General features: G+C 40.1%; 1 protein-coding gene across 1 annotated transcript in view; it reads left to right on the top strand.

Moving 5' to 3' along the window:
* Nucleotides 1-27375, top strand: part of LOC133984401 (1-phosphatidylinositol 4,5-bisphosphate phosphodiesterase gamma-1-like) — a gene marked incomplete at its 5' end in the record, with an annotated part of 41423 nt that continues 14048 nt past the window's right edge. The window contains 13 exon segments of the mRNA XM_062423704.1: nt 1-237; nt 11999-12148; nt 13080-13173; nt 17464-17511; nt 20641-20725; nt 21923-22003; nt 23193-23227; nt 24425-24497; nt 24582-24677; nt 24778-24896; nt 25917-26002; nt 26867-26987; nt 27110-27278. Coding sequence (XP_062279688.1) covers nt 1-237; nt 11999-12148; nt 13080-13173; nt 17464-17511; nt 20641-20725; nt 21923-22003; nt 23193-23227; nt 24425-24497; nt 24582-24677; nt 24778-24896; nt 25917-26002; nt 26867-26987; nt 27110-27278 — 1394 coding nt within the window.

Genomic DNA, 27375 nt, shown 5'->3' with positions numbered 1-27375 from the left:
GTGCAGAGGAGGCCCCCGGTGGTTCTGCTGGAGGGCCCACCGGTCCGGTCATTGCCTCCAGGATGCTGGACTGGACAGAGGCAGGTCCCCGCATCCTCCACAGCCTGGAGATGGGCACGGTGATGACCATCTTCTACCAGAAGAAATCCCAGCGTCCCGAGAGGAGAACCTTCCAGCTCAAGCAGGACACCAGGCAGATAGTGTGGAGTCGAAACCCGGACAAGTTAGAAGGAGAGAGTGAGTATTTATAGCTGCAGAAATGGTGAGATCCATTGAGTGGTGGTGTTTTTTTTAATATCATTTATATTGTGTGATGTCACAGATACTGAAATGTCAGCTGAGAACATGCTGACAAATACAGTAACACAACACCAGGGACTGTTTCTTCTTCTGTGTGTGCATCTTTCACAGCAGTAGTTTCCAATCTTACTGACTTTTTACTCTTTTAAAACAACCTACTGTCTATTTCTAACACATCATTAAAGGTTAGTGTGTCACTAAAGAGAGTTGTCCCTTCTCAGGTTGCTTATTATGCAGGATATTTAGAAGATAGAAGAGGGGAAAGTGTCCAGTATTTCACAAAAACTAAAATATTACTAAAAGAAATCTATATCAGGAGTATTTGGTGACACTTAATCTGGTGTATAGCAATGCAAAAAAGTTGTCTTATGTGCTGAGATTTGTTTATTAGTCTCTGCAACTTCTGCAGCCTCTCAGTAAAATGGAGGCGAATGGTTTTGACATTTAAAAAGAAAGAACTGACTCTCTTTGTAGAAACATTTTTACTAGTGTCCCTTTCAGCAGTTTTCATTGGGACTGGAACTGTTCACATTGAAGTGTCAGTGTTGAGTATTGAGTAACGGGAGGCTTTGTTTTTTAGAAAGCTTCTTTTTAGGTTTGTTTTTTAATGCTTTAGCAAGACAAACAAAGCTCCATTTAACTCCATTGTATTTGAAATAAGAGCTGATATTTCGGAGGTTTGTACGTCAAAGTCTTGGCACAAAACTGAAACCTTCTGCATTAGGACAGAAAGTAAGGAAATGTCTTTGTTTTTTGGGTGAACTGATCCTTTAAATACTATTTTTTATGTAGATACTAAATATTTGTCCACGTGAATAAGGCAAACTGTCTTATACCAAAACTTGGCACTTGTTTGCTCGTGTTCATAGCAAAAAACTTATATTTTCTCAATGAATGGCATCAAGGTCTACTTACTAGCTTTTCCAGGGCTTTCAACAGCATTTTCATGGCTTTCATCATCAGTTTGAGTTGGCTCAGATGTGATATATGTTACCTAAAACGGGAACTTTGCTCACATGATAACAGGTGGTTGTATGTAGTTTCATATGTTACATATGTTGTAATGCAAACTGAGGACAACCATGAAATGTGGTTGAAAGCTCTGGAAAAGCCTTTAAGTATTGATTTAAGACTCTGGTTTGAGCTGCAGCGATTAGCCGACTGAAATAGATCAATATGCAACTAATTTGACAATAGTTTTAATCAGTTTTTAATCAAAAATGCAAAATAGTTGCTTGTATCAGCTCATCATGTGGGATATAATGGTTTTCTTTGCCATATATGACAGTAAACTGATAAAATATGTAGTTTTGGGTTGCTGGTCAAACCTTATTTCCTGACATTTTATAGACATATTTCACTTCACAAGTATATAAATAGTATGTTTAAGGTCAAGATTTTTAAGGTACCATAGTGGCAGATCTCCAAACCTTTGGCTTCTAATGGCTAAACTGTATATATGTATATAGATATGGACCTAGATAGCACCAGGGATAGGTAGAAAAACATGTATTTTTATAAAGTTGGTGAACTGGCCCTTTAAAAAAAACATGTTTACAGATTTGTTTTTATCCTTCCTCTGTGTATGTCCGCTGTAGAGGGACACGAATGACAATCGCTGCATGTGACGCATGTATCTTGGTTGTTTGATGTCCCTTTGTCCCTGACCCGAACTTGTAACCGAGGCGCTGTCACAGCCTCCTCAAGCGGACAGACAGATCGCGACCCCGAGATCCTTTCTTCCTCCATGTCAACCTCCCAGTAGCTCTCCAGAGAGAATAGCGTGCATGCCGCTGCCACATGAATCCTGAGTCCTCACCCTGCCCTGAGCTTCCTGTCTGTCCGCCTGAGTGACTGACTGACTGACTGACTGATTGTGGGCTGAGGCGGCCTGCTGGAGTGGAGTCAAGTAGCAGTGGTAAAACTTAAAGCAGTAGGTTGTTGTGGTGCTGTTGGAGGGGAGCACCGTTCTGCCTGTCTGGGGTGTGGAGGCTATTGTCTGCGTCCTGGATTTTGTAGCCTGGGGGAGGATTTGTTACAGTGTCTGTTAGCACCGAGAAAACTTATGGCATTCACAACTGGCATGATAGAGTTTCCTTCTGTCTGCCATGTGTTATTCTAACTCTCAGACTTTATAGTCGTTGTAAAAAAGAATCTTCAGTCCTCCTCTATAAGAAAAGAAATGACTGAGAAGTCTGCAGTAATTAGACACTTCTTCTCCTTCACATTATCTGTTTTCTATAGCGGCCCTCTGAGAGCCGGACGCAGTACAACTAAAGACAACACACAATCACATTTTACAAAACAAAAGCAACCGAAGAAAACATCCTCACTAGTTTGACGACACGTCTGCGGTATTTATAACGAAACAAGGAAATGAATCCTGGAAAAACTGAGCAACACAGTCACATTCAATTTGACGATGCAAGCAGTTTACAGCGTCTTTTATATTAGTATTTATCGTATGTTTCTGTATTTAAAGGATATTTCTGTATGATTTTGGTTGTTTTTTCTGTATTTTCAGCGTGTTTACCTGTTTGGTGACATGTTTTCTGTGTTTGCAGGCCGATTCTTTATTTATAGCACGTTTCTGTATTTGCATTGCGTTTCTGTATATATGGCACGTCTTTGTATTTGCAGCACATCTTTGTATTTGCAGCGTCTTTCTGTATTTGCAGGGCATGTCTCTATTTACAGTGCGTTTCAGGGAATTTCGGTATTTGCAGTGCGTGTCTGTAATTGCAGGGTGTCTTTGTAATTGGTTGTTTTTTTCTGTATTTGCATCTTATTTCGGCACTTGGTTGTTTTGTTGTTGTTTTGGTCTTTGCAGCACATTTCGTAGTAAGATGTGCAAAATTGAATGACCGAATAGGTCGTTTGAACATGCACTCCAGAACGACCCATAGGTGCGTTTTCAGGCCTCTCTATCAACAATAATCAACAGAAGAACATCATTTGTCAGCGCTCTGCAAAACTGTTTAAAAATAATGATGTTTTATGATTTATGCACAAAAAACACTTCAGTCAGGTTTAGGGTAAGATTATAGTTTGGGACCACTTGAACTGTGATGTGGGTTAAAGTTACTACTTCCTTTAAAGTTTGGCAGCCTTCGTCATCATGTCAACAGTAAACACCACGACAATCGTAGTTGCATTTTCTTTAAAAACTTGGAAACGTAACCATTGTAGTTGGAATTGGAAACAGGAAGAGAACGACAGTCTCCTGCAGCAAAGTCCACTTTTTGCAACCCGCCACTTCTGAATATACAAATTTGTCAGTTTATACAGACGTCATTATTACTCCAGCTGCTAGATGGCACTCAAATGTAACTGTAGGTCGTTTTTGTGACTGACATTACGACCAATTGTGTGATTTTCTTGGGAGGACAGGCTCACGATTCGTTATGCTGTACATTGGTCAAATTGGTGAATGTGTTTTTAAATGGTGTGTGTGTTGTCAGACCGGTAAAGACGTTTTCTTCTTCTTAATATCGTGTGTTTTCTTAAGTTGCAGTGTGTTTTGCTCTCAGGACCTCCGTAGTTTCCTCTTCTTTTGCTTTGCCAGGACCCAACCCTTTTTTTTCTCTATGAAAGCTGAGAGACTAATGGCTGCAGCACACACGTAGGTGTAGTTCCCTCTCAGGGAGCCCTCATCAATTATTTATCCATAATCATAAATCGCATAAACGGCGCCTTCGCTAATCCACATCTCCTGTATGGGCCTGACATGCATGTAACCACAGCGGGAGCACCTACACTGCTTAATCGCACTAAACCTACACACCGGTGATAACACACACACACACACACACACACACACACACACACACACACACACACACGCACACACACACATGCACTTTCATGACCCACAAACGCCTCTTTACAAACAGCCTCCCTCTGGACAACCCCACCACTACATTCCTGGAACTCAGCGGGTCTCTCCTTCACTTTATCTCCCACTGCTCTATCTTTCAGCTACATTTTTCCCCCCCTCCTCCTCCTCCTCTTCCTCCTCCTCCTCCTCCCCCTCTCTTGTCTCACTATTTTCCTCCAGCTGTCCTCTCCCAATTTCCTCCCCCCACGCGCTCACCTAAACACCCATCTCCTTTTCCGATTTTCTCTTGACCTCCCGTATCACTTTCTCAGTCTGTTTTCTTTCACTTTCTTTTTCAAATTCGAGGTCATTCACCTGATGCTTTGGTCTTTTGTTCTCGGAAATCTCAGCCATATTTATCTAACTGACCCCCTCGCTCTGTCTACACTCCCCCTTCTCTCCTTTTTTTCCTTCCTCTGTTTTTGTTGCTTGATACTTTTTTTTCTCTACTGTTTGCTTTAAAATAAAGTTTCTCCCTCAACTTTGCTACACACACACGCACACTTCTAATCAGTGTTTTTCTTTGAGATGAGCTCTTTGGCAAACAGTGGAGGTATTAAATCCTGAGGCACAGGAAGTGTGGGGTTATCAGGGAGTGTCTAACTTCCTGTCTCAGATTGAAGGACTGGCTGGCTGCAAGAAAACAAAAGGCCCAGCATCATCTGCAGGAAGCAGAGACAAGGACCACAAATGAGGTGCTGGATGCCTGAGATACTCAGGGTCATTTGCACCAACAAGAAATTGTTTAAACCACAATTAGGTTAATCATGGCTCAAGTTAAACTTGGCTTAAAATGCTAAAAGCACTGTGCAAATACAGGCGGTCTCAGACTTCTCAAAGACAAGCTCAAAATCCCAACGTTAAGGGTCTCCAAATTAAGCCAAACATTTTCAGTTTATTTATGCTGTAAAGTTTATTTGCATGTTGAAAGGTGAGGAGTAACACTTGGAAATGCAACTGCTAGTGAGCAGGCAGTTCAAGTACAGTGCAGCGTCTAACATGGATATAATACCAGCTCCACAGGTTAGAGCTGTGCACACTATTTGCACAAATAGACCTGTTGAAGTTTTTAAAGTTCAATAAACATAAGCACATCTATATGCAAATTATGAGCCCTCAAACAGTCTTTATAGCAGTAATATCTGCATAAAGATAATTCTGTCTGTACAGTGTTTGCATGACACAACCAACCATACATGCATTGTACAGCATAGGTTAAAAGAAATAGCAGCAAAAAACATAAAATATGCATGATTTATTTGTTTGATATTTTTTATTTAGTTTCTCAGCAGTAGACATTCATTTGAATTGAATCCATGGATGTATTATAAGAGCTGCATATTGGACCAAAAATGGCGCCCATTCAGTCCAATAGAAGTTGGCTAACGCATATGCCGAAAAAGTTTATAGCTACCTGGTTTGCCTCTACATTATGCGGCCCACTGAATATGTGCAGTAGTGTTTCCCCCCCGTTGGCCTCGTCTGCAGAGTCCTGCTCCGCCCGCAGACTTTACATTGTGACTTTGACTTTACTTTTTCTCGGCTCGATGAAAGTTTTTACAAGTTTGAAACCTGCATGGATCAAAACTTCATAATAAAAAGAGTCATAATTGACTTTGTCTGCAGTTGGAGGTGTCCTGTCAGCAGTTTTACAATGGTGGTCTATTGGTAAAATGCTTTTTTGGCTGCAGGGAGATTTTTTCCGCTGCAATATCGTGAGTGACCACCGGGGTCAAACTGAGCAGCATCGTCCTGTCCAGCTCTTGTAATGTATACATAGTTTCAGTGTACTGTAAACAGCAACAAACTTTTCCTTTTTCCTTTTTTTGTTGTTGTATTCCTTGCAGCGTAACTGCTCTAGATGTGTTTACTGCCCCCTAGTGGCCCATACAAAACTTTGAACCAGACTCCAATGATTACTAAAACTCACTAGCAGTTACCAGCAGTGACCTCAGTTAACTCCAAACCAGGATGGAAATCTTAAAGGATCTTAGTTTGATATGGGACTAAAACTTGCAAACACGTTTTATAATATATATGTTATCCTTTAAAGACTGAAGAATTTTCATTAAACCTGGTTGAGTTAAACCTTTGTCTAGCCAGTATATGCAGCCACTTTTGATTCTATCAGCTCATGATTGAAGAGTTTAATTGTACTTTAGGAGTTTTGAGCAGTAGAGCTGACATTAATCCAGATTTACAGTCGATCCTCGTCGGTGAACGCTGCTCTCAGGCTCTCTTCACTCCACCCTGCTCTTTATTAGCATCTTTATTTCTCATCTAATCCATCAATTCATTTTATAACCCCGAACTCTTTTCTTATTTTTCACTCCTTTTACTCCCATCTTCATAATGTCAGAGTAGCCTTCAGCCATCTGGCAGGCAGTGATGTCACCAGCTGTACCAGGAACAGTTTGTTTCACTGGAAATAAGCTGCAATTATCAACGGCTGGTGGTTTCAGGTCAGCAGTGCACATAACTTGCGGTGCGTTCAGGAACCCTCATTTCAGTCCAAAGCAGCGCTCGCGTATAGAGCACTGACAGCCGGTCAGCCACGGAAAAAAGAAAGACACAGTTCACAAGCTTCTCCGCCGATTGAAATATAAAACGATGTGACGTTTGTTTTCTTTGCAGTTTAATTTCTACGAAGCTGTTGACAGTATCTTCCACTCTGATGTATCTCCAGTTGGCCGGCTGTGTGATTTCCCCTCACCTCTCCTTTCCTGTTGCGTTCATCAAAGTTTACATCAGACGCCTTCTCAGAAAATATGTGTATGTGTGTGTGTGTGTGTGTGTGTGTGTGTGTGTGTGTGTGTGTGTGTGTGTGTGGGTGTGTGGGTGTCTTTATCACAACCATGTTTACAGCCTGGACCAGGATTAAAGGCCGCAGTGGGAGGAATTATGCTATGTGTGTATGTGTGTGTGTGTGTGTGTGTGTGTGTGTGTGTGTGTGTGTGTGTGTGTGTGTGTGTGTGTGTGTGTGTGTCCTTTCTGTACTTCTCCTTATCTGTCTGTGTCTGTACTGTTGGTGTGCAGTTTTGAGAGAGAAGGGTGTGTTAACGCAGTCATGGTGAGCGAAGTGTAACATTTGGCGAGCCGCGTGCCTGTTTGCCTTATTGTCCAATGTCCAGGAAGTAATAAAGGGAAAAGACCAGAGGAAAACAAATACCAGGTTTTTGGAGGATATTTTTAATATTAACTCGGAGTCAAGGTTTTTCTCTTTTCTGTGCAGCTCTTTGTAACTTTTGGAAAAATTCTGTAGAAAGAAAAGGGAACTACTTTCTATTAGGGAACCTTGTATAAAAGACATAAGTTATCATTAATAGTAGAGTATCATTAGTAATGGTCTGAAATCAGCATTAATAAGACTTTATTTTGATATACACCATTTAACAACCATTTACCTGCAGTTATAAATGTTAGAGCACCATTAATATATAATAATGCCTCTAACTTACCAACACATAATCAATTCTTAGTGCTGCAACTAACAATTATTTCACTATAGATGAAGCTGTCTGTTATATTCTGGATTAATTTATGAGTTATGAGTTATTTAAAGGATTGAAAATGGTGAAAAATATCGATCATTGATCAACATGGAACCTGAAATGTCTCGACCAGCAGTCCACAACCCAAAGATATTCAAGTTTACTGTCATATAGGATTAAAGAACTAGAAAATATTTACATTTGAGAATCTAGAACAAGAAAAAAATGACTCAAAATGATCAATTGATTATTAAAATAGTTGGTTATTACTTTTCTGAAGACTGACAAATCAATAAATTGACTTATTGTTGCAGCTGTGATCAATTCTGTAGTTGTGTCAATACTTTTTTTCAAATATACATATCGACCACTTGACAACCATTTACCTGCAGTCATAAATGTTAGTACAAATAAAACATAATGGTTCTAATGTACTATTACATAATCAATTCTTAGGGCTGCAACTACTGATTATATCATTATAGATTATTAGTTGCTTGGAAACCTGAATATGGTAAAAAAAAAAACTATCACAATCACTGTTTGTCAAAGCCGAAGATGCAATAAAATGTCTTCTTTTGTCTCGACCAGCAGTCCACAACCCAAATATATTCAATTTACTCTTCATAGAGGACAAAGAACTAGAAAATATTCACATTTGAGAAGCTGGAACAAGACAATTCTCCTTAAAAAATGACTCAAAATGATCAATTTGATTATCTAAACAGTTGGTGATTTATTTTCTGACGATTGACTAATCAATGAATTGACTTATTGTTGCAGCTGTAATAAAATCTGTAGTTGCAGATGTTAAGTACTTCTAAAGAGTCATGTGTTTCTCACTTTCTAATAGCAAACAGGGAAAGTTAGTAAGTCATTCGAAACTTGAACCTTTCCAGATGGTTTCATGTTCAAACAGTCCATTAAAGGAGCTGAGCTGATGAATTAAAGAATGAGTCTCATCTAATTTTACTTAATGTGAACAAATCTCATTCATAGACAAATAAAAAGGCTTAAAAATGGTTCTTTAATTTCCTAAAACAGCCGGAAACTGTAGTTTTTATGGCACTCAAACAGGAAGAAATAGTGCATTTGTTGAGGGACTATTTTCAGCGGCGGATGAATCCACATTTGCTTTACTGGGTATTCCTGGCAGCAGGAAGGTGTGTGTGGGATTTAGTCAAAATAAATACAGTGTGTGTGTGTGTTCACGTTAATAAAGAAACATGTCATCCAGTGCAGCGGTGTGGATCATTGACGTGTTTTTAATAGTCTCTGGACAACAGTGGAGCTCTATGACACAAACAGGACTCGTCGGTGGATTAATTCATTGTTGGTTTTGCTGATCTCATGGGGTTTGTTGACATTAAGAAAAGAATAGAAGTCTTGTTTAAAGCTCTAGTGAAAAGGTCAAATCAAGTTCTCATGCTGCCGGAGGATAAAGACCCGCCAAAACAACCCAAAGATCAGGCTTATATCTGATCTGTGAAGCATTAGCAGATGATTAATTGACCGTTTATAAAGCCACTAGTTGAAACTTCTGTGTTGCAAGGTCACTTATGTGTGCTGCTGCAGCTTCAAGCACTGAACCCCCCCCCCCCTCTCTCAGTAAAGTATGGATGGTTTCCATCTGAGGATAACTGAGTTTTCTCTTAATCTCATGCCAAGCGTGCTCCCTGTCATCTCCACATGCAGGAGGTTCAGATAGGAACCAGATTTCTCCTCTCGACTTGCTGCTCGAATCAGGATTATATACAACCTGCTGCGGACGCCTCACCGTGGCTAGATTAAAGACCAGGCTCAGATTGTTCTTTCCTTTCCTGTGTCCGCTGTTTTGTACCTGCCAGGCTGATAACTTTATCCTGTTTGGAAAGTTTTGGTATCAAATGGAGAGAAAGCTGTTAGATATTTAGATTCCTGGTTTCTTTTTGGTTGAAGCTTCTCTAAGGTGGCAAATAGCATCTGAGCTCTCTCTCTCTCTGTGTGTGTGTGTGCATGTGTTGTGCAGTAGTTCTGTGTGTTTATGTGTGTTTGCACAAGACATCTGCTATGTCAATGAGCCGGGGTTTTCTTTGTGGGTGTGTCGACTGCTGCAAGTGTCAAAGTGGAGTCCAGAGTTTACATCATACCCTGTGGTCAGTTCACCCGACTGGTGCAAAATATTCTGTCTTGATGGTTTATTTCTCTTTATTTTTATGAAGTAAGGCACAAGTACAAATTAGTGCAACAAAACCTGCAACCAGTACAGATTTTAACCTTTTTAAGTGGAAAAGTGGAAACAGAACTGCTCTCAATCAAGTTTGGGCATAAAATCTTGTTATTTTACTTTTTTTGTGCAGAATGCAAGTGTTCATTTTTCGTTTCATTTTCAACTAAAAAATTAAAGCAAAATTAGAGCCAAATTTGTCCTGGTAATTTAAAACATGCTGTCATGTTTTACTGATAAACCCAATGAGTCAGACTAACATTCCTGACTGGTTAAAAAAAAAGGGAAAAAAGCCGAAATAAATCGGATAATCTGTAACATCCTCCCTAATATTAAGAGTCAAGATGAACTTTATTGTCATTCAGACTAAACACAGGATGAGTTCACAGCAGAACTAAATTATGTTGCATCCAGCTCACCAAATATAATCAAAACAATGATAAAAACTACACCGTCAGCTGTAATTATTTAGTGAACTCTAACTTGCACCGAAAGTCTGTCAAAGTTTAGAGGAAGGACTTAACATTTTGGTTTTAGGCTTTTCACTTGGGGTAAGAAGCTTTTGCAGAACCTGGCAGTTCTGCACCAGAACCGCAGAAGGGCAAAGAAGAGAAGTCCACAGATCACACGCAGTCCCTCAAACAGGCTGCAAAATTAACTGATGTGCAAATTACTAGTGAATGTTCAAATGGTATCAGTCCCAGTTCGAACCAGTCTAGAACTGGTTTGAATCAGTCTATAAAGACAGGTTGCAACTGGGTATAGACTGTTTCAAGCTGGTTATACACTGTTTCAAGCTCAGTGTCAGGCATGCAAAACGGGTTCACTGGTGGGTGCCGATTCAGTGTGTTGATCAGAAGTATTTCAGACACTAGTTCGGGACAGCAGCTGATGTTGAAGTGCGATGTGTAAAAGCGCACAGATGAGCAGCTTTTGTTGCGTTGTGGCAGCGACACACAGTATGAGCACAGATCTGAAGAATAAAATATTCACTAACTTTGTTGTTTTTCCACCGGATGGATCAGAGGATGAAGGTTTGTTTGACTCTGGGACTGAAACACAGTCAGAGGACAGTGAGCTTGATGAGCATTACAATGACTCAGGGACACTATTTGTGCACAGCGACAACTCTGATGAAGAGTTTTAGGGACACAGCTACACTCTGTATCAAACATGCAAAGTTACTGTCTTCTTTTAAACGGTTTAATTGAAACTCAACCTAACCTGAAACCAGTCTGAGTTAATATACCGGTCCAGTTCAGTTAAATCATTACCGCACCATTAACCATTAACCATTGACCATTAACCATTAACCCGACACACTGTTCCAGGTGTATATATGTGTGTTTTATTGCGTTTCAAATCAAAATAAATTGAAAGGTTTTGGAGTATAAAAGTACATGTTTATAAATGAAAATCTACTGGTGCATTCAAATAAACCAGTCTTTAATAGAAAAGCGTCTTTCCCAGCATGACACCCCCCAAAATAGACTGTGACGTATACACTGGTGTAACTTATACACTGGTTTTTACGGTAATCACCCATAACCTGCACACACCCTTTATATAAACTCACCGTTCCTTAAATTCAAAAGCCTCAAGTGACCCTTTTTTTTTAGTTTAGGCAAGTTAGTTTATTTGAATAAAACTTTAACTATAACAGCAGATTGATGAGCCTAAGCAACATTCAGGGCTTCAGTTTCCTCTATTTAAGGTTCATATTCCAACTTGGAGCCTGTTTTACATCCTGAAGTCAGTTATTGAATGAAAGTTTGAAGCAGCTCTTCAGGCGTAAAATTAAAGGTTTCCGAGGAATGTCGAGTAAAATTGGAAAAAATGAGCTGTGACTGCACACAGCTGACACTGAGTGTTAGTGTGGCTGCTGCAGACGTTTAGTGCGTCCTGCTTCCGACAGCTGAAATGTTTGTGTGTCTGTTTTGGGTTTTTTTTCCCTCTCACACACACACATACACACACAAACACACTACATTTGTTCAGCTCTCCAGCAGCAGATTTTCTGTGTGTTTGGCAAGGAAATGAACAACGTGCCATACTGTGATTTATGGTCGTGCATATTTGTGTTCATGCAACACTATCCTTCCTTCCTCTCTCTCCCTCCTCCAGTCGACATACGAGAGATCCGGGAGCTGCGGTTGGGAAAGGGCTCCCGCGATTTTGAGCGCTACCCGGAGGAGGCTCGTAAACTGGACTCCGCCCTCTGCTTCATTGTGCTGTACGGCCTGGAGTTTCGCCTCAGGACGCTCAGTGTTGCTGGTTAGTGTGTGTATGTGTGTGTGTGTAGCAGTACTATAAGTTCAAAGTTGCACTACCACCCTTATACTGTGACCTATACTATTATGTAAACAGTTAAAGGTGCCATGTGGAGTTTTCTTTCCTCATAAAAACATTTACAAATCTGATTTTTAAATCATTTTAAACCCTGTATGGTTCACATAAATGTTTATTAGATTGTAATCTTCCTCTTCACTGACTTTGTTGGCATATTACTGCATTTCTTGTTGCTTTACAGCCAAATGTAGATCAGTGGAAAAGTGTTAAACCATTAGCAAGACTGTGTTTCTCATCACTTGCCTCCATAATGCGACTAGAGGTCAGAAACTCCACAGTGTACCAGTTTAAACAAATGAAGTCTTTGTCTCTTTATCTGTCACACTGTCAGCTGTATTTCCATGTTGTGATTGCAGCATCTTTCAAACTTCATGTTTTTGGTTGTTGAAAATTGGTGCAGTCTGTTAGTTCTGATTAGAAACACACTTTTATTGGAAGTATAAACCTGATTTATTGGTCTTATGTTTGCAATTCTGTCCACATCTTGGATCGCAGCATCATCGCAATAAAACGAGAGACAATCTGACAGGTTGGAAACAAATCTGCAAAAGTTACACAAACATATTTTGAAGAACAATAAAAAACTATAACACAAATTGTGCGTCACAGATCGATTTCCTGCTTCAGATTTAAACTCTGACTGCTCGTGTTTTATGCCCCGTCTGACGTTGCCAGATCTCAGCTGTTAACACGGAGCGCAAAATGTTATTATAACTCATAAAAATGATGGACAAAACTACAAAAATAAGACCAAAGCTATGAGAAAAAAGCCTTTTAAAAGAAATTTAGAGGATAACAACGCTGCAGATGTTCTCAGATGTTTTGTTTTTGTGGCTTCCTGCTGTGTTTTTTGCAGCGTTTAGCGAGGAGGAGGTCAACATGTGGATCACTGGTCTCAACTGGTTGATGACGGACACTCAGAAAGCACCTGCACCACAGCAGATAGACAGGTGTGTACGACTGTTATGTGTGTTTTCTGTCTGAAAATGGCTTCAAATGTATCTTTTGAGTATCAAACTTTTAGTGCGAGTACATTCAGAATAGACAACCTCCATTCTTTGAGTAATACTAGATGAATTAGAAAATGGTGGTTAATGTTTTACATCGATGGGTTTTAAACTATAGTCACAATCAACAGGTAAAACATGTAAGTCAAAAGAAGAAAAAAACTGTGATAATTTTGATTATCGATCACTTGTTCCAGTCATTTTTTTCAGCAGAAATACCAAAACATTTAGTCATTCAGCTTCTCAGACTTTAATATTTGCTGTTTTTATTCATTTTCTATGATTTTTAAATATGCAATTATGATTATCTTTAAGATTTTGATAGTTCGATGCACAAAAGACACTGACATTATTCTTTTTCCATCATTTTCTGACAGTCCTTCTTTCCTTTCTTCCTTCCTCCCTTCCTCTTTTCCTTCCTTCCTTCCTCCCTCCTTTCCTTCCTTCCTTCCTCCCTCCTTTCTCCCTTCCTTCCTCCATCCTTTCCTTCCTTCCTTCTTCCTCCCTTCCTTCCTTCCTTCCGGTCCTTCCTTCTTCCGGTCCTTCCTTCCTTCCTCCCTCCTTTCCTTCCTTCTTCCTCCCTTCCATCCTGCCTTCCATCCTTCCTTCCTCCTTTCCTTCCTCCCTCCTTTCCTTCCTTCCTTCCTTCATCCTTTCCTTCCTTCTTCCTCCCTTCTATCCTGCCTTCCATCCTTCCTTCCTTCTTCCTCCCGTCCTTCCTTGACTCGAAGACAACAGGAGGGTTAAGTGGAGTCTACCTTTAAGTTTATTTTGCTTAAAATTAAGTTTATTTTTTCAAAATTAAAAGTGTAATAATCTTTATGGGCTAAGTCATGCATCACTGAAATGTTCATTTGTGTTTATTTTTAATACTCTTAACACTTTCCTCTGTGTGTGTGTGTGTGTGTGTGTGTGTGTGTGATGAAGTGATATCTGGTTCCATTAAAGAAGTAGCAACCTGGATGGAGGGAAAGGGAGTTTCTGGTTGAAGGAGAGGACAAATATTTGTTTTGGGATGAAAATATTTACTCGAGATGAATATGCGGAGGCAGCTTTTGGCTTCCGTGGCGAGCCCAGGAGAACAGAGAGAGGCTGTGAAGATGTGTAGGAGAAAGACAGAGTTTTATGTTGTCGACATTATGTTGAGCGGGTATATGTTTAGAAAACTGTCAGAGGAAATGAAGTTGCTAATTTTGTCTGTTTATGAAGTTGTGTAAACTGTTTTGGAGAGTGAATTCATGAGCCGACACTCACAGATGGTCTCATTTCAGACTCCAGCTCACTACCTGCAGCTTTGTTGCTTAACCCTCCTGTTGTCCTCAAGTCAAGGAAGGAAGGGAGGAAGGAAGGAGGGAAGGAGGGAAGGAAAGAAGGAAGGGAGGAAGGGAGGAAGGAAAGGAAGGAAGGAAGGATGGAGGAAAGAAGGAAGGAAGGGAGGAAGAAAGAAGGAAAGGAGGAAGGAAAAGAGGAAGGAAGGAGGGAAGGACGGAGGAAAGAAGGAAGTAAGGTAGGAGGGAGGGAGGGAGAAAGGAAAAGAGGAAGGGAGGAAGGAAGGAAAGAAGGACAGAGGAAGGGAGGAAGAAAGAAGTAAGCAGGGAAGGAAAGAAGGAAGGGAGGAAGAAAGAAGGAAAGGTGGAAGGAAGGGAGGAAGAAGGAAGGAAAGGAGGGAGGAAGGAAGGAAAGAGGGAAGGACCGAAGGAAGGGAGGAAGGACATAAGGAAGGAAGGGGGATGGAGGAAGGACTGAAGGAAGGGAGGAAAGAGAGAGGAAGGAAAGAAAGAGAGAAGGAGGAAGGGAGGAAAGAAGGAACAGTCAAAACCCAGGAGGACGACACGAAGGTTAAAGCTACCTTGTGGGACTTTTACATATAAGTGAAAGTTTGTTATATTCAAGAGTTAACACAGTGCTGATTAAACCTTTCACTGCCAGATAAATCTCTCTGTTACTGTGTCTCAAATCACATTATTCTGTTAGTACACTATGTACTTTTTCTGCTTAGTGTGCAAAATCTTGACGGGTCGTTGTGCACCAAATCATTACCGACTGTTAAGTTAACCCAATAAACCTACTGATGGCTTATATGTGACAACAGTATAGTGGAGCTTAGTGTAAAAAACATGTTTAATTTCCTGTTTGAAAAGTGGTTCCTCCCTTTCTGCTATGAGCCAAGATGGCGTCTGTTGAGGGTGAGAAGTGTCCATAGTTTCACACTCAGCTTTTTGACCGTTTTTAAGTGAAACCATCCAGGTTTTCATATGGCGCTTTTCCACTATACAGTTCTAGCACTACTCGGGTCGTCTCGACTTGGTACGGTTCCAGGAAACTTTTCCATTACTATAGTTTTTTCTCAACGTGAGCGGGGTCGTCATAGCACGGCTGTGCGAAACTGCTGTGACCTCGTTTGATACGCGACACATAAACAATGGAGGACATGGAGGCGATGGTGTACTTGCTGCTGTATGAGGCTTTCTGTCACACACAAAGCATGAAAATTAAGCCGTATGGCTGTAACGCTGTTGCCGGTATTTAAAAAATGCCGGGTTTGTTTCTTGTGTGGGACGGCTCATGGCTCTTCCAGTGACGACTCTCTGACCAATCAGTGGCCGGCAGTCTGTTGACCTCGGGAGAGCAGGTACTAAAAAGGTACCGGGGGGTACTATCCCTGGGAGTCGAGTCGAGTGGAGTCGTGCTAGAACTGTATAGTTGAAAAGCGCCAATAGTGCTGCATGTTTCTATACTTCTCAGTTTAAACGCACTTATGACCTCAGGATATTAAGAAGAAGAAGAGATTTGAAGCACAGCATGTATTTAAAAACATTTCTGTGCTGGTGAGCTCATAATGATGCGTTTTACATCAACCAGCTGTAACTGGATGGAGCCAATAGAGCAAGAACACCAGAGAGTCCCGACAGCTGAGCAGGCTAACTTCCAATTTAGCCTTCCGCTAATTTGAGGGATAAAATCATTTAGTCATGCAGCTTTTTCTAGACTTTCTAAATGTTATTGGACCACATGGATTCACTTATGATAGTGAAATGAGTTGTTTTGAGGGGATGTGACGCTTAAAAAACTATTTAACCACCGTTTTACAGCCACAACAGTAGCAAAGGAGACCAGCTAACACGTCGACTCATAGAAAATGGAGGCGAATGCATTTAACAGACTCTGGCTAACGTAGCGTGTCCATGTTTGTTTGGCTTTCATATAATTTTAATATCAGAGCTTTTAGAAAAATCACAGTTTTTAGCAGTTGTAGTTATGACTTGGATGTCGAGAAACTCATGATATAAAAACGTGCCCATTATTGTATTAGATGTTTGCACTGTAGAAAAATGAATGTAACTAAAATTTCTTTCCAGTCCCTCCAGGAAATTATTGATTTTTGTGATTGCAGTAATTACAGTGAAATTCAAGAAATCTCTGATATATGTGAGAGTTTTAAATTTTTGCCAACTTGCAACTTTTCAGCATGAAATGGCCAAATCAACTGAACCCATGAAATTAGCACTGAAATATAGTTGTTTGTGTGATATGCAGTTTGCTTTTTTTTTTTTTATCAAAGGTGATTACAAAACTCTCTCTTTTTTGCAATTTTAGCGCATAAAACATTGCAAATTGTATTGCAGTTTTTCAGAATTTTTTTTTTTTTAGCTTTTTTTTATATTGTCCTGCTTTTTTAACCTCTTGATGATCTGTCTTTTCTTTTCTTCTCGTCACCTTAAATCTTGTGATATTCACTCTTTTGTTATCGTGTTTATCGGAGGTTGACGCAGAGAAACTCATGATATAAACACAGTATTAGCAACACATTGTCAGTTGGGCCAAAAAAACCCACCTTTATAAAACCCACCCATTATTATATTGGATGTAAGCACTGTAGAAAAATGAATGTAACCAACATTTCTTCATTTTCAGTCCGTCCAGATCGCAGTAATTAATGCAAAATTCAAGAAATCTGCGCAATATTTGAGAGAGCTTGAAAATTTGTTAAATTACCTCAACTTTTCTGCAAAAAAAAATCACATACATTTTCAATTTTCTGCTATTTTAGGTCATAAAACATTGCACGTTCTTGAGAAAAACGCTGCAAAATCAAGCATTTTTATTTGCTTTTTTAACCCTTCGATGGTCTGTCTTTTCTTTTCTTCTCGTCACCTTACTGTAATTCTTGTAATATTCACTCTTTCATTCTCATGTTTGTCTTTCTTTCCATCCCTCCCTCTCTCTCTGTAGGTGGCTGCGGAAACAGTTTGAACTCATGGACAGGAACCACGAGGGCAGGTGGGTGACTCGCTGCAAACACGTCAACACCCAATCGTTTTTTTTACAGCAGTCTGTGATGGATGCTCATTGGCCAACGAGTCGCAGCAGGTGGGAACGCGAAGGTTAAACCAGATCCAGATGTCATCAAAGAGCGTGTTAAAACGCAGACCTCCTCTGACCTTAACCTCCACACAACCCCGAGCCTCCCAACAATATCACACACACACACACACTTTCTCCGTCCTTCTCTCTCTCTCTCTCTCTCTCTCTCTCTCGTGCTCTCGCATTAATAAGTCCGTGCTCCTGTTTGGGTGGAAGCCGCTCCAGCACAAACAGCCTGCCATCGCCTGATAAGGAGCAGGAAGTGATGCGATGGGCTGGGAGAGGGCAACTTCCTGTCTCCTTTGAAAATAGTAACAGTAACAGTAGCTAGACAGAGGGAAGTGGGAGGAGAGGCCGGTCAGACGTGCCAACGACAGCGATCCGTGACCCCATAAGATCCTCTCGGCCTCCGAAGTGTTGACCTGATTTTATGTTGCCTCACTACCTCCTTCCTCATGCTGGTTTAGCGACGGCCGATGGTTCATGTGTTTTATGCATCAGCAGAAGTGATTATCCATGTGGCATTAGTGTCGGGAGAAAAACACACCGCTTAAAAAACATCAGCAGCTGAAGCAACATGTGTGCAAAGATGCAAATCAAGCTTAAAATGCACAAAATAAAACACGTCCAGGTCCATTTATTGTCTGTTTGGAAGCTTTCGATCATATCACATGGTCTTCATCAGCTGATTGAGTTTCCCCAGGAACTGTATAAGTTTATATTTCCATTTTTTTGTCCACTTTAAGGTCTTTGTGTTGGCTTTAGAGTCAAATCTGATATTTGAACCTCTACAATTTCAACTGGGGAAACTATATTCTGATGATGAAGCTCAAGGGATATGACCGAAAGCTCTGTAACAGCTACTAAATGGACTTTAATGCAACTTAAAATACAATGTAATATATTTTAAATTAAATAAAAGAGTACGGTTTAGACCTGCTTTATGTGGAAAGCACCTTGAGATGACTTCTGATGAATTGATGGCGGCTTTCTCACAAGCTTCTAATTTTGTTTCAGCCAATTAATCAATGTTGTTTTTTTACGCCTCAGCCTGTAGCTTCATGTTTTTAGGTGTCGGTCCATCCCGTTCTTGTGTGAATGATATATTAAGATATTTCAGGAATGTGTGGAGGGACTTCTTCTGAAATTTGGCACAAACATCCGCTTGGACTGATTAGATTTTGGTGGTCAAGAGTCAAAGGTCTCTGTAACTTAAAAAAACCCCACATTTTTGGCCATAACTCAAGCATCCACATGCTAATTATGAGAAAAAGAAACCCTCAAAAAGTCTAACAGGATAAGATAATGAGGTGATGACATTTTAATATCCCAAAAGTCAGAGATCAATGTTACTGTTAGATCACAATGTTCTTTTCTCGCCATTTTTAGGCGCCATAACTCAGGAACGGAAGTGGAGATTTGAACTATATTTCACATTTGGTCAGATACTGAATTGGTGAATCAGAATCAGCTTCATTGGAATAACTTCACTTTTATTAACCCACCTATTGTCTTCCTGCAACTTTTATCCTCCCGGGTCAAAATTACCAGCTCTGGTTTGACTGTTCATAAAGCATAAAGTGTGTTAGACCTTTTAGCCAACTTCATTCCAACTTATTACTACAGGATTTACACATATTTTGGGGAAATTATAGTCAAAAAGCCTTATTTAAATTACAGTATACTCCCATTTTTGAGGGGTCAAAATGGACCTGCGGACAAAAGGAGGGTTAAATTGCTTCTTTATCACATATATTATATATAAAGAGGGTCATGGGCAGACATTGATGGTTGCAGTTGATTCCTGTGATTGCCTGCTTTTCAAATATAATGGAATAATTTGGGTTTTTTAATAGATTTGAGAAGCAGTGCTATCCTGGAAGAGGCCATTTGGTGCACTTGTGATTTTAATGTAAAGCTATATACACATTTAAAAACCAAAAAAACAATTAAATGCACAAGTAAAGCAAAATTCATCTTCATTTTTCAGTCTAAAACGTTTAAAAACAGGATTATTTAGAGGCTACATGCTGTTTTTTCCTTATTTTTAACAAGAAAAGACTAAAACCAACAGTGGGTTGATCTACTATTGATCCAGTATTGTGTGTTTACCCAATGCTGAAACCCTTACTGACGTGTTCCTTCATTATAACAAACACCAGAGCACCAAATGTTGATTAATCCGCTGCTGAAAATAGTCCCCAAACAAACGCTCCATTCACTCCTGTTTGAGTTTGACGTTTGCTAAACACTACAGTGTCCAGCTGTTTTAAATAATTACTGATCCCATTTTTTGAAAATCAAATTTATATATTTGTGAAGTGTTTTCAAAGATTTATGTGTTTGGTGGGAACTGAATACATTGTTAACTTTTGTGTTTTTTTCCATGAGGATGTGTTTACAATACCTAAATGACAGAATAACACTGACTAATCCTGTAAATCTGTCTCATTTTACCTCTGTCCAAACATTGTTTCTGATCCAAACCCATAAAAACTCTTTTGAAGTATCCTTTTTTCATTCTGTATGAAAATGTTTGATGCTGTTCAGACCGTGCAGCGCCATCTGCTGGTGGATTACTCAGTACATTTAAAAGGCTTTTAACCCTCACATACTGTTCATATTCTGACCCGTCCTCACATTTAGTCCCAATAACAAACTTCTGAACCACAAATTATTCATAAATACTTTGTCAGTCACAGATAGAGGTGAGATTAATCCTTCATTAAGCTTTCAGAAAGCAGAAAGAGTGAACAAAAGAATTAAAAAAAAAACTCTATAATGGTCCAATATTTCATAAAACAGGAGAAACTATTTCGACACATGATATTAAATGTGAAGAATGAATATTTCTGATGTTTTTTGATGAATATGTGTTGAATATATATCCTTCTTTGTTTGTTAATTTCATCAAATTTCTGACTAAAAGAGAAAAAAAAGCGATGATTTGGTGATCTCAGATGTAAAAATTGGTCAAATTTGAGCCTGAACAGTATGTAAGGGGTTAAAGTGTGTTTCTTCCTCTCTTTGTTTCTTCTCTTCTAGTGTCACAGTGAAGGAGGTGAAAGCTCTGCTGCCTCAGATCAACTACAGAGTCCCCAACATGCGCTTTCTCAAAGACAAGCTGCAGGTCAGAAGACATAACAAGTCTCATATTGAGTCAAATCCATTTTATTTATAGAACAAAAACACTAAATGTGAACTGGTTGCAGCTCCTCAAATGTCAAGATTTGCATATTTTTTTTCAGTTTTGGACTGTTGGTTTAAAGATTTTACCTATTTTAACTATTTTATGACATTTTACAGATGTTCATTCACTTTTTGAAGCCTTTCATTGACTCATTATCTGTAGTTTGCCTCCTTATGTCATCAATCTATGCAGGCATATCTTCCATTTTTCTTCCATTTTACCCCCTTTTTGTTAAATTTGTATTGTTTATTTATTATTATTTCAGTGTTTTCTTGTCTTATTTGACATTTTTTTAATTTATTTATGTTACCCAGTTTAATCCCATTAAGGTTGGAAACTTCATTTTCAAGATGGCAGCATAAAAAGTTGCAGATAAATGAAGCAATTCTAACATTTTGCCACGTAATTTACGGGTCAGTGACAAATAAGGGTTGGCAAGATGAGCAATTCATTAATATGTTAAAAATAGTTTTAAAAGCAGCATCAGGTTTGTGACATTTGCACCATTTTTTAACCAAAAGTAAGACTGAATGCTCCTTAAAATGTCAAATGGTGTAACCACAAAAGAATGATCAATATTCAATATTTTATCACCTACAGTGTATTTAAGTGGACTTATACTAATAATTACTTCATTTAAAACAATGTAAATGTTTCCTGATCTCCATGGTTACCCAGGTGAAATGTAATATTTAGAACAATTGTATTCCATTACCTTTATTTAATATAAAAGTTATAATGTAAGATCATGCCAAACTAGTTGATATGGTGTTTTATTGAGAATTTACTGTTTTTAAGCAAGTTGAATTATTTGGTACAAAGTTTTTAGGGTTACACCACTTAGACATTTTTACCATAATCCTCTAATATATTCTCTCTAAATGGATTAAAAGCAGAAATTTGATGCTGGGTCCACAAAAAAAGAATGTGTGCAAGTTATTCATACGTTTATTTTCACATTTTAACCCTTTAAATTTAAAGTAAACCACATGCACACAGAAAACATGGAGGGTTAGGGTTATTCTCTTTCCCCTGTTCCCACATGTGTGTCTCGTGATGTTGAGTTAAAGACTGAAGTGTTGTATTTGACATTTGTCTGTATAAATAAAGTTGCTGTCGTCGTCCCTGTTTGAACAGGAGGTGGAGGCCAGGTGTGATCTGTCTTACCCGAACTTTGCACAGCTCTACAGAACGCTGATGTTTGACGCACAGAAGAGCGTAAGTGTCATTTATGAGTTTCCACATAAATACAAACACACACTCTCACTGTGGTGGAAGAAGTACTGAAATACTATATACTATACTGTATCAAATAATTTAAAAAAATCCTCCAAATCCTCAAAAGCACTCATTGGGAAAAAGTTCATGATTAAGACTTTGACATGTTGTTTGAGAGGTTTGTGATATAAATAGAATGTACTCTCATTGAAATGTAGTTTTATATCATAATATCTTTATATATTATATATTTATATAGTTAGTATATTTCTACTTATTAATTTAAAGAAACAAGAACATCTTTTTCTGCTTATCCAATCAAATATGGAAGGAAAGAAGGAAGGAGGGAGGGAGGGAGCGAGTGAGGGAGGGAGAAAGGAAAAGAGGAAGGGAGGAAGGAAGGAAAGAAGGAAGGTAGGGGGGAGGAAAGAAAGAGAGAAGTAGGGAGGGAGGAAAGAAGGAAGGGAGGAAGGAAAGGAAGGAAGGAGGGAAGGAAAGAAGGAGGGAGGGAAGAAGGAAGGACAGAAGGAAGGAAGGAAGGAAGGAAGGAAGGAAGGAAGGAAGGAAGGAAGGAACGAAGGAAGGAAGGAAGGAACAGTCAAAACAGACAGGGTCAATTTGACCCAGGAGGACGACATAAGGGTTAAAATATCACCTCCTGTGTTTGAATATAAAAGTATATAAAAGTATTTTGTTTCTCTCCACCTTTGCACTCGCACCACACTGCACGCTCACTTTATTCTTTAACTGTTTATGCTTCACCTGGCTCCTCCCACCTGTCCGTCACCTGGCTCTTCCCACCTGTCCGTCACCTGGTTCCTCCCACCTGTCCGTCACCTGGTTCTTCCCACCTGTCCGTCACCTGGTTCCTCCCACCTGTCCGTCACCTGGTTCCTCCCACCTGTCCGTCACCTGGTTCTTCCCACCTGTCCGTCAAATGGTTCCTCCCACCTGTCCGTCACCTGGTTCTTCCCACCTGTCCGTCACCTGGTTCCTCCCACCTGTCTGTCACCTGGTTTCCTCCCACCTGTCCGTCACTTGGCTCCTCCCACCTGTCCGTCACCTGGCTCCTCCCACCTGTCCGTCACCTGGCCCCTCCCACCTGTCCGTCACCTGGCTCCTCCCACCTGTCCGTCACCTGGCTCCCTCCCACCTGTCCGTCACCTGGCTCCTCCCCTTCTGTTCCCAGATTATTGAGCAGCTGGAGCTCTCCTTCCCTCTGAGGTGAGTCCCTGCACTTCCACCTTCACCTTCACCTCCACCTTGACCATTCCTCCTCTTCCTCAGTCTTAAATCCCACGTCTTCCTCCTCTCTCGTCTTTCTACCTGTCCAGTTTCTCTTTAAAATATACTGTTCAAGGGTCAGTGACAAATAAGGGTTGGCAAGATGAGCAATTCATGAATATGTTAAATCATAGTTTTAAAAGCATTCTAAGCATTCTCTCAAAATGGATTAACCCTCCTGTTGTCCTCCTGGGTCAAATTGACCCCATCTCTTTTGACTGTTCCTTCCTTCCTTCCTTCCTTCCTTCCTTCCTTCCTTTCTTCCTTCCTTCCTTCCTTCTTTCCTTCCTTCCTTCCTTTCTTCCTTCCTTCTTTCCTTCCTTCCTTTCTTCCTTCTTTCCTTCCCTCCTCCCTCTTTCTTTAATTTTTCCTTCGTTCTTTCCTTCCTTCCCTCTTTCTTTGCTCCCTCCTCCTTCCTTTCTCCTTTCCTTCCTCCCTTCCTTCTCTCCTTACTTCCTTCTGCCCTCCCTCCTTACTCCTTTCCTTCTTTCCTCCCTTCCTTCCTTCCTTCCTCATTCCTTCCTTCCTTCTTTCCTCCCTTACTCCTTTTTTCCTTCCTTCCTTAATTCCTTCCTCCTCCCTTACTCCTTTCCTTCCTTCCTTCCTTCCTCCCTCCCTCATTACTCCTTTCTTTCCTTCCTTCCTTCCTTTTTTCCTCCCTTACTCCTTTCCTTCCTTCCTTCCTCCTCCCTTCCTCCTGTCCTTCCTTGACCTGAGGACAACAGGAGGGTTAAAAGCAGAAATTTGATGCTGGGTCCACAAAAAAAGAATGTGTGCAAGTTATTCATACGTTTATTTTCACATTTTAACCCTTTTAAATTTGACTAAACCACATGGACACAAAAAAAACAAGTCATTGAACCTTATCAGCGTCTCAATGAAGGAAGTTGCTGCTCTCTAAATGGTGTTTTAATGTGTTTTTTACCTTTGCTGTAAAGATATTTAACATTCTTTCAACGTTATGGGACATTAACTTAAAAATGGCATAATTAGAACTGGCATAGGTAGAGTAATGAGGTAAATTACCAGTCAGCAGTCAGGTATTTGTATGTTAATGTATCATGACTCCTTTTCATTCACTTCACCTGCTGAACTTTCTTCCATTTGACATTTTTAAAAGTTTTTTTTGTTTTCCAGGAACGTTGACAGACCCGAGCTTTGTCAGATCTCTCTCTACGACTTCCAGAAGTTTTTACAGATGGACCAAAAGGTAGTGAGAGACATTTAGATCCCCCTGTCAGAAAGCTCTAAACTTATTTTTATTAAACTTATTCCTTTATCCGACTGGTCTCAGGAGTCCTGGGCGTCAGATCTGAGTCGTGTCAGAGAGTTCCTGGTTGGTTACATGAGAGGAGCGCCTCAGCCGGAGCCGATGCTGCAGCTCGACGAGGTGACACAATCCACAATGTGCACATAGACTGAAATAAATAAACTGTTCGCTTTCCTCACTTTACATCCTGTCTCTTTTTCCCCACACTATGTTTTTCCAGTTCCTGACCTTCCTGTTCTCTAAAGAGAATTCGGTGTGCGACCCTCGACTCGCTCCCGTCGTGTCCGATGACATGAAAAAGCCGCTGTCACAGTACTGGATCTCCTCATCGCACAACACGTACGTCTCCTCCTTTATTGTCTTGAGTGTGTAAATAAGACAGTTTTATAGCTGATCCAGGTTTTGACTGTATGTTTATAGATTTGAATTTTCCTGTTTTGTAATAGCTGATTTCAGGATAAGAGTGTGGATGCATGAATTATAAGGAAGAGATGATGCACATTTTAAATGCATTAATCTGTGCAGACTATCATGCATTAGTCTATTTGTTGTGAAGGTTTTGCTATGTGTCTTTCTCCGTCTGTTTGTCTCTCTTAACCCTAACACTTAACCTTCTTTTACTGAAATGAATAGTTAATAGTTTTAATAAGATAGTAGTTATGAGGATTTCTTTTTATGATGTAGCAGTGAAGACTGATGGCTCTAATGGTTATACAATAAACCCCACAGTTCCATAAAGCTCTGCTCATTTTCACTTTACATATAAAATAACATTTAACCATCAAAAAGATATTCAAAAACGATTCAAGAAAAAAAACAACCTAAAAACTACCAAAAACAGAAATAAAAATGACTAAAAAGAGACTTAAATTGACTAAAGAAACCTAAAAACTTCCATAAAGAGACATAAACATGACTAAAATCAACCCACAGTTAGTTTGAGTGACAGCTGCCATCTAGTTACCATGGCAACTTAGAGATGGAGTGACTAAAGAGACTCAAAACTACCAAAAAGAGACATTTCCATCATTATTGCTATGTTATATTTTCATGTCTGAGGTAAAATAGGACATGATATTGTGTGATAGGAGATGTTTAGTGGTGTAAAAGCTAAAAAATACACTCTCTCTGCTCTCTGAAGACATGAATCAAGGTTTAATCACATTTATTGATCAGTCAGATCGACTATTGATGCTTTCTAAACACATCTGTGCTTCAACATCTGGTTTAGACACTTTTTATGAGAGGAACAAACTGTGAGGGTAGAATATGAACAGTATGTGAGGGTTAAATAATCAGTAGTTGTATGAGTGCTGCTGCTCTAATGAACTTATTTTTTTATGTTCTTCTTCTTCTCAGATACCTGACAGGTGATCAGTTCTCCAGTGAATCATCTCTAGAAGCCTACGCTCGCTGTCTGCGGATGGGCTGCCGCTGCATTGAACGTAAGAGTCTCTTTACCTTTGTGTCGTCCTCCCGGGTCAAATTGACCCCATCTGTTTTGACTGTTCCTTCTTTCCTCCCTCCCTCCCTCCTTCCTTCTCTCTTTCTTTCTTTCCTCCCTTCCTTCCTTTCTTCCTTCCTCCCTCCCTCCTTATCTCTTTCGTTCCTCCCCCTTCCTCCCTCCTTTCTTCTTTCCTCCCTCTCTCCTACCTTCCTTCCTTCTTTCCTCCGTCCTTCCTTTCTTTCCTTTCCTGCCTTCCTTCCTGCCTCATTTACTTCCTTCCTTCCTTCCTCCCTCCTTTACTTCCTTCCTTCCTTCTTTCCTCCCTCTCTCCTAACTTCCTTCCTTCCTTCCTTTGTTTCCTTTCCTCCCTTCCTTCCTCCCTCCTTTACTTCCTTCCTTCGTTCTTTCCTCCCTTCCTCCCTCCCTCCTTTCCTCCCTTCCTTCCTCCCTCCTTTCCTTCCTTCCTTCCTCCCTCCCTCCTTCTTTCCTTCCTCCCTTCCTTCTTTCCTCCCTCCCTCCATCCTTCTCTTTTTCTTTCCTCCCTTCCTTCCTTTCCTTCCTCCCTTACTTCTTTCCTCTGTCTTTCTTTTCTTCCTTCCTCTTTTCCTTTGTCCCTCCTTTACTTCCTTCCTTCCCTCTCTCCTTCCTTCCTCCCTCCTTTACTTCCTTCCTTCCTTCTTTCCTCCCTTCCTCCCTCCCTCCTTTCCTTCCTTCTTCTTCCCTTCCTTCCTTGACTCGAGGACAACAGGAGGGTCGGTGGCTTTGAGCAACCTGATGGAAATATTACAGTAAAGTTAAAGATACAAATCAAACTGCTTTAATGTCAGGAGGGAAATCTAATTCTGTTGTTTTGTGATGTTAGTGGACTGCTGGGACGGACCCGACGACCTGCCGATCATCTACCACGGACACACATTAACCTCCAAAATCAAGTTCCTGGATGTTCTTCACACTATTAAAGAACACGCCTTCGTCACGTCTGAGTGAGTTAATGAAGAAAGTTTCATCTCACTAGTGTTAAAGTCAGAGCGTCTTTTAAAGTCCAAACCTGCCGTGTGTGTGTGCATGTGTTCGTGCGTTCGTGTGTTTGTGTGTGTGTGTGTAGGTATCCTGTGATTCTCTCCATCGAGGATCACTGCAGTGTGGTCCAGCAGAGGAACATGGCTACACACTTTAAGAAGGTGTTTGGAGATCTGCTTCTCACCAAACCGGTGGATAACAACGCAGAGGAGCTTCCATCACCTTACCAGCTCCGCAGGAAGATCCTCATCAAGGTAAACACACACATCTACACATATAATAATAATAATAATAATAATAATAATAATAATAATAATAATAATAATAATAATAACTTTATTTATATAGCAC

This window comes from Scomber scombrus, chromosome 8, assembly GCF_963691925.1.
Source record: "Scomber scombrus chromosome 8, fScoSco1.1, whole genome shotgun sequence".
Taxonomy (NCBI): domain Eukaryota; kingdom Metazoa; phylum Chordata; class Actinopteri; order Scombriformes; family Scombridae; genus Scomber; species Scomber scombrus.
This window is presented reverse-complemented; position numbering and strand designations above follow the sequence as displayed.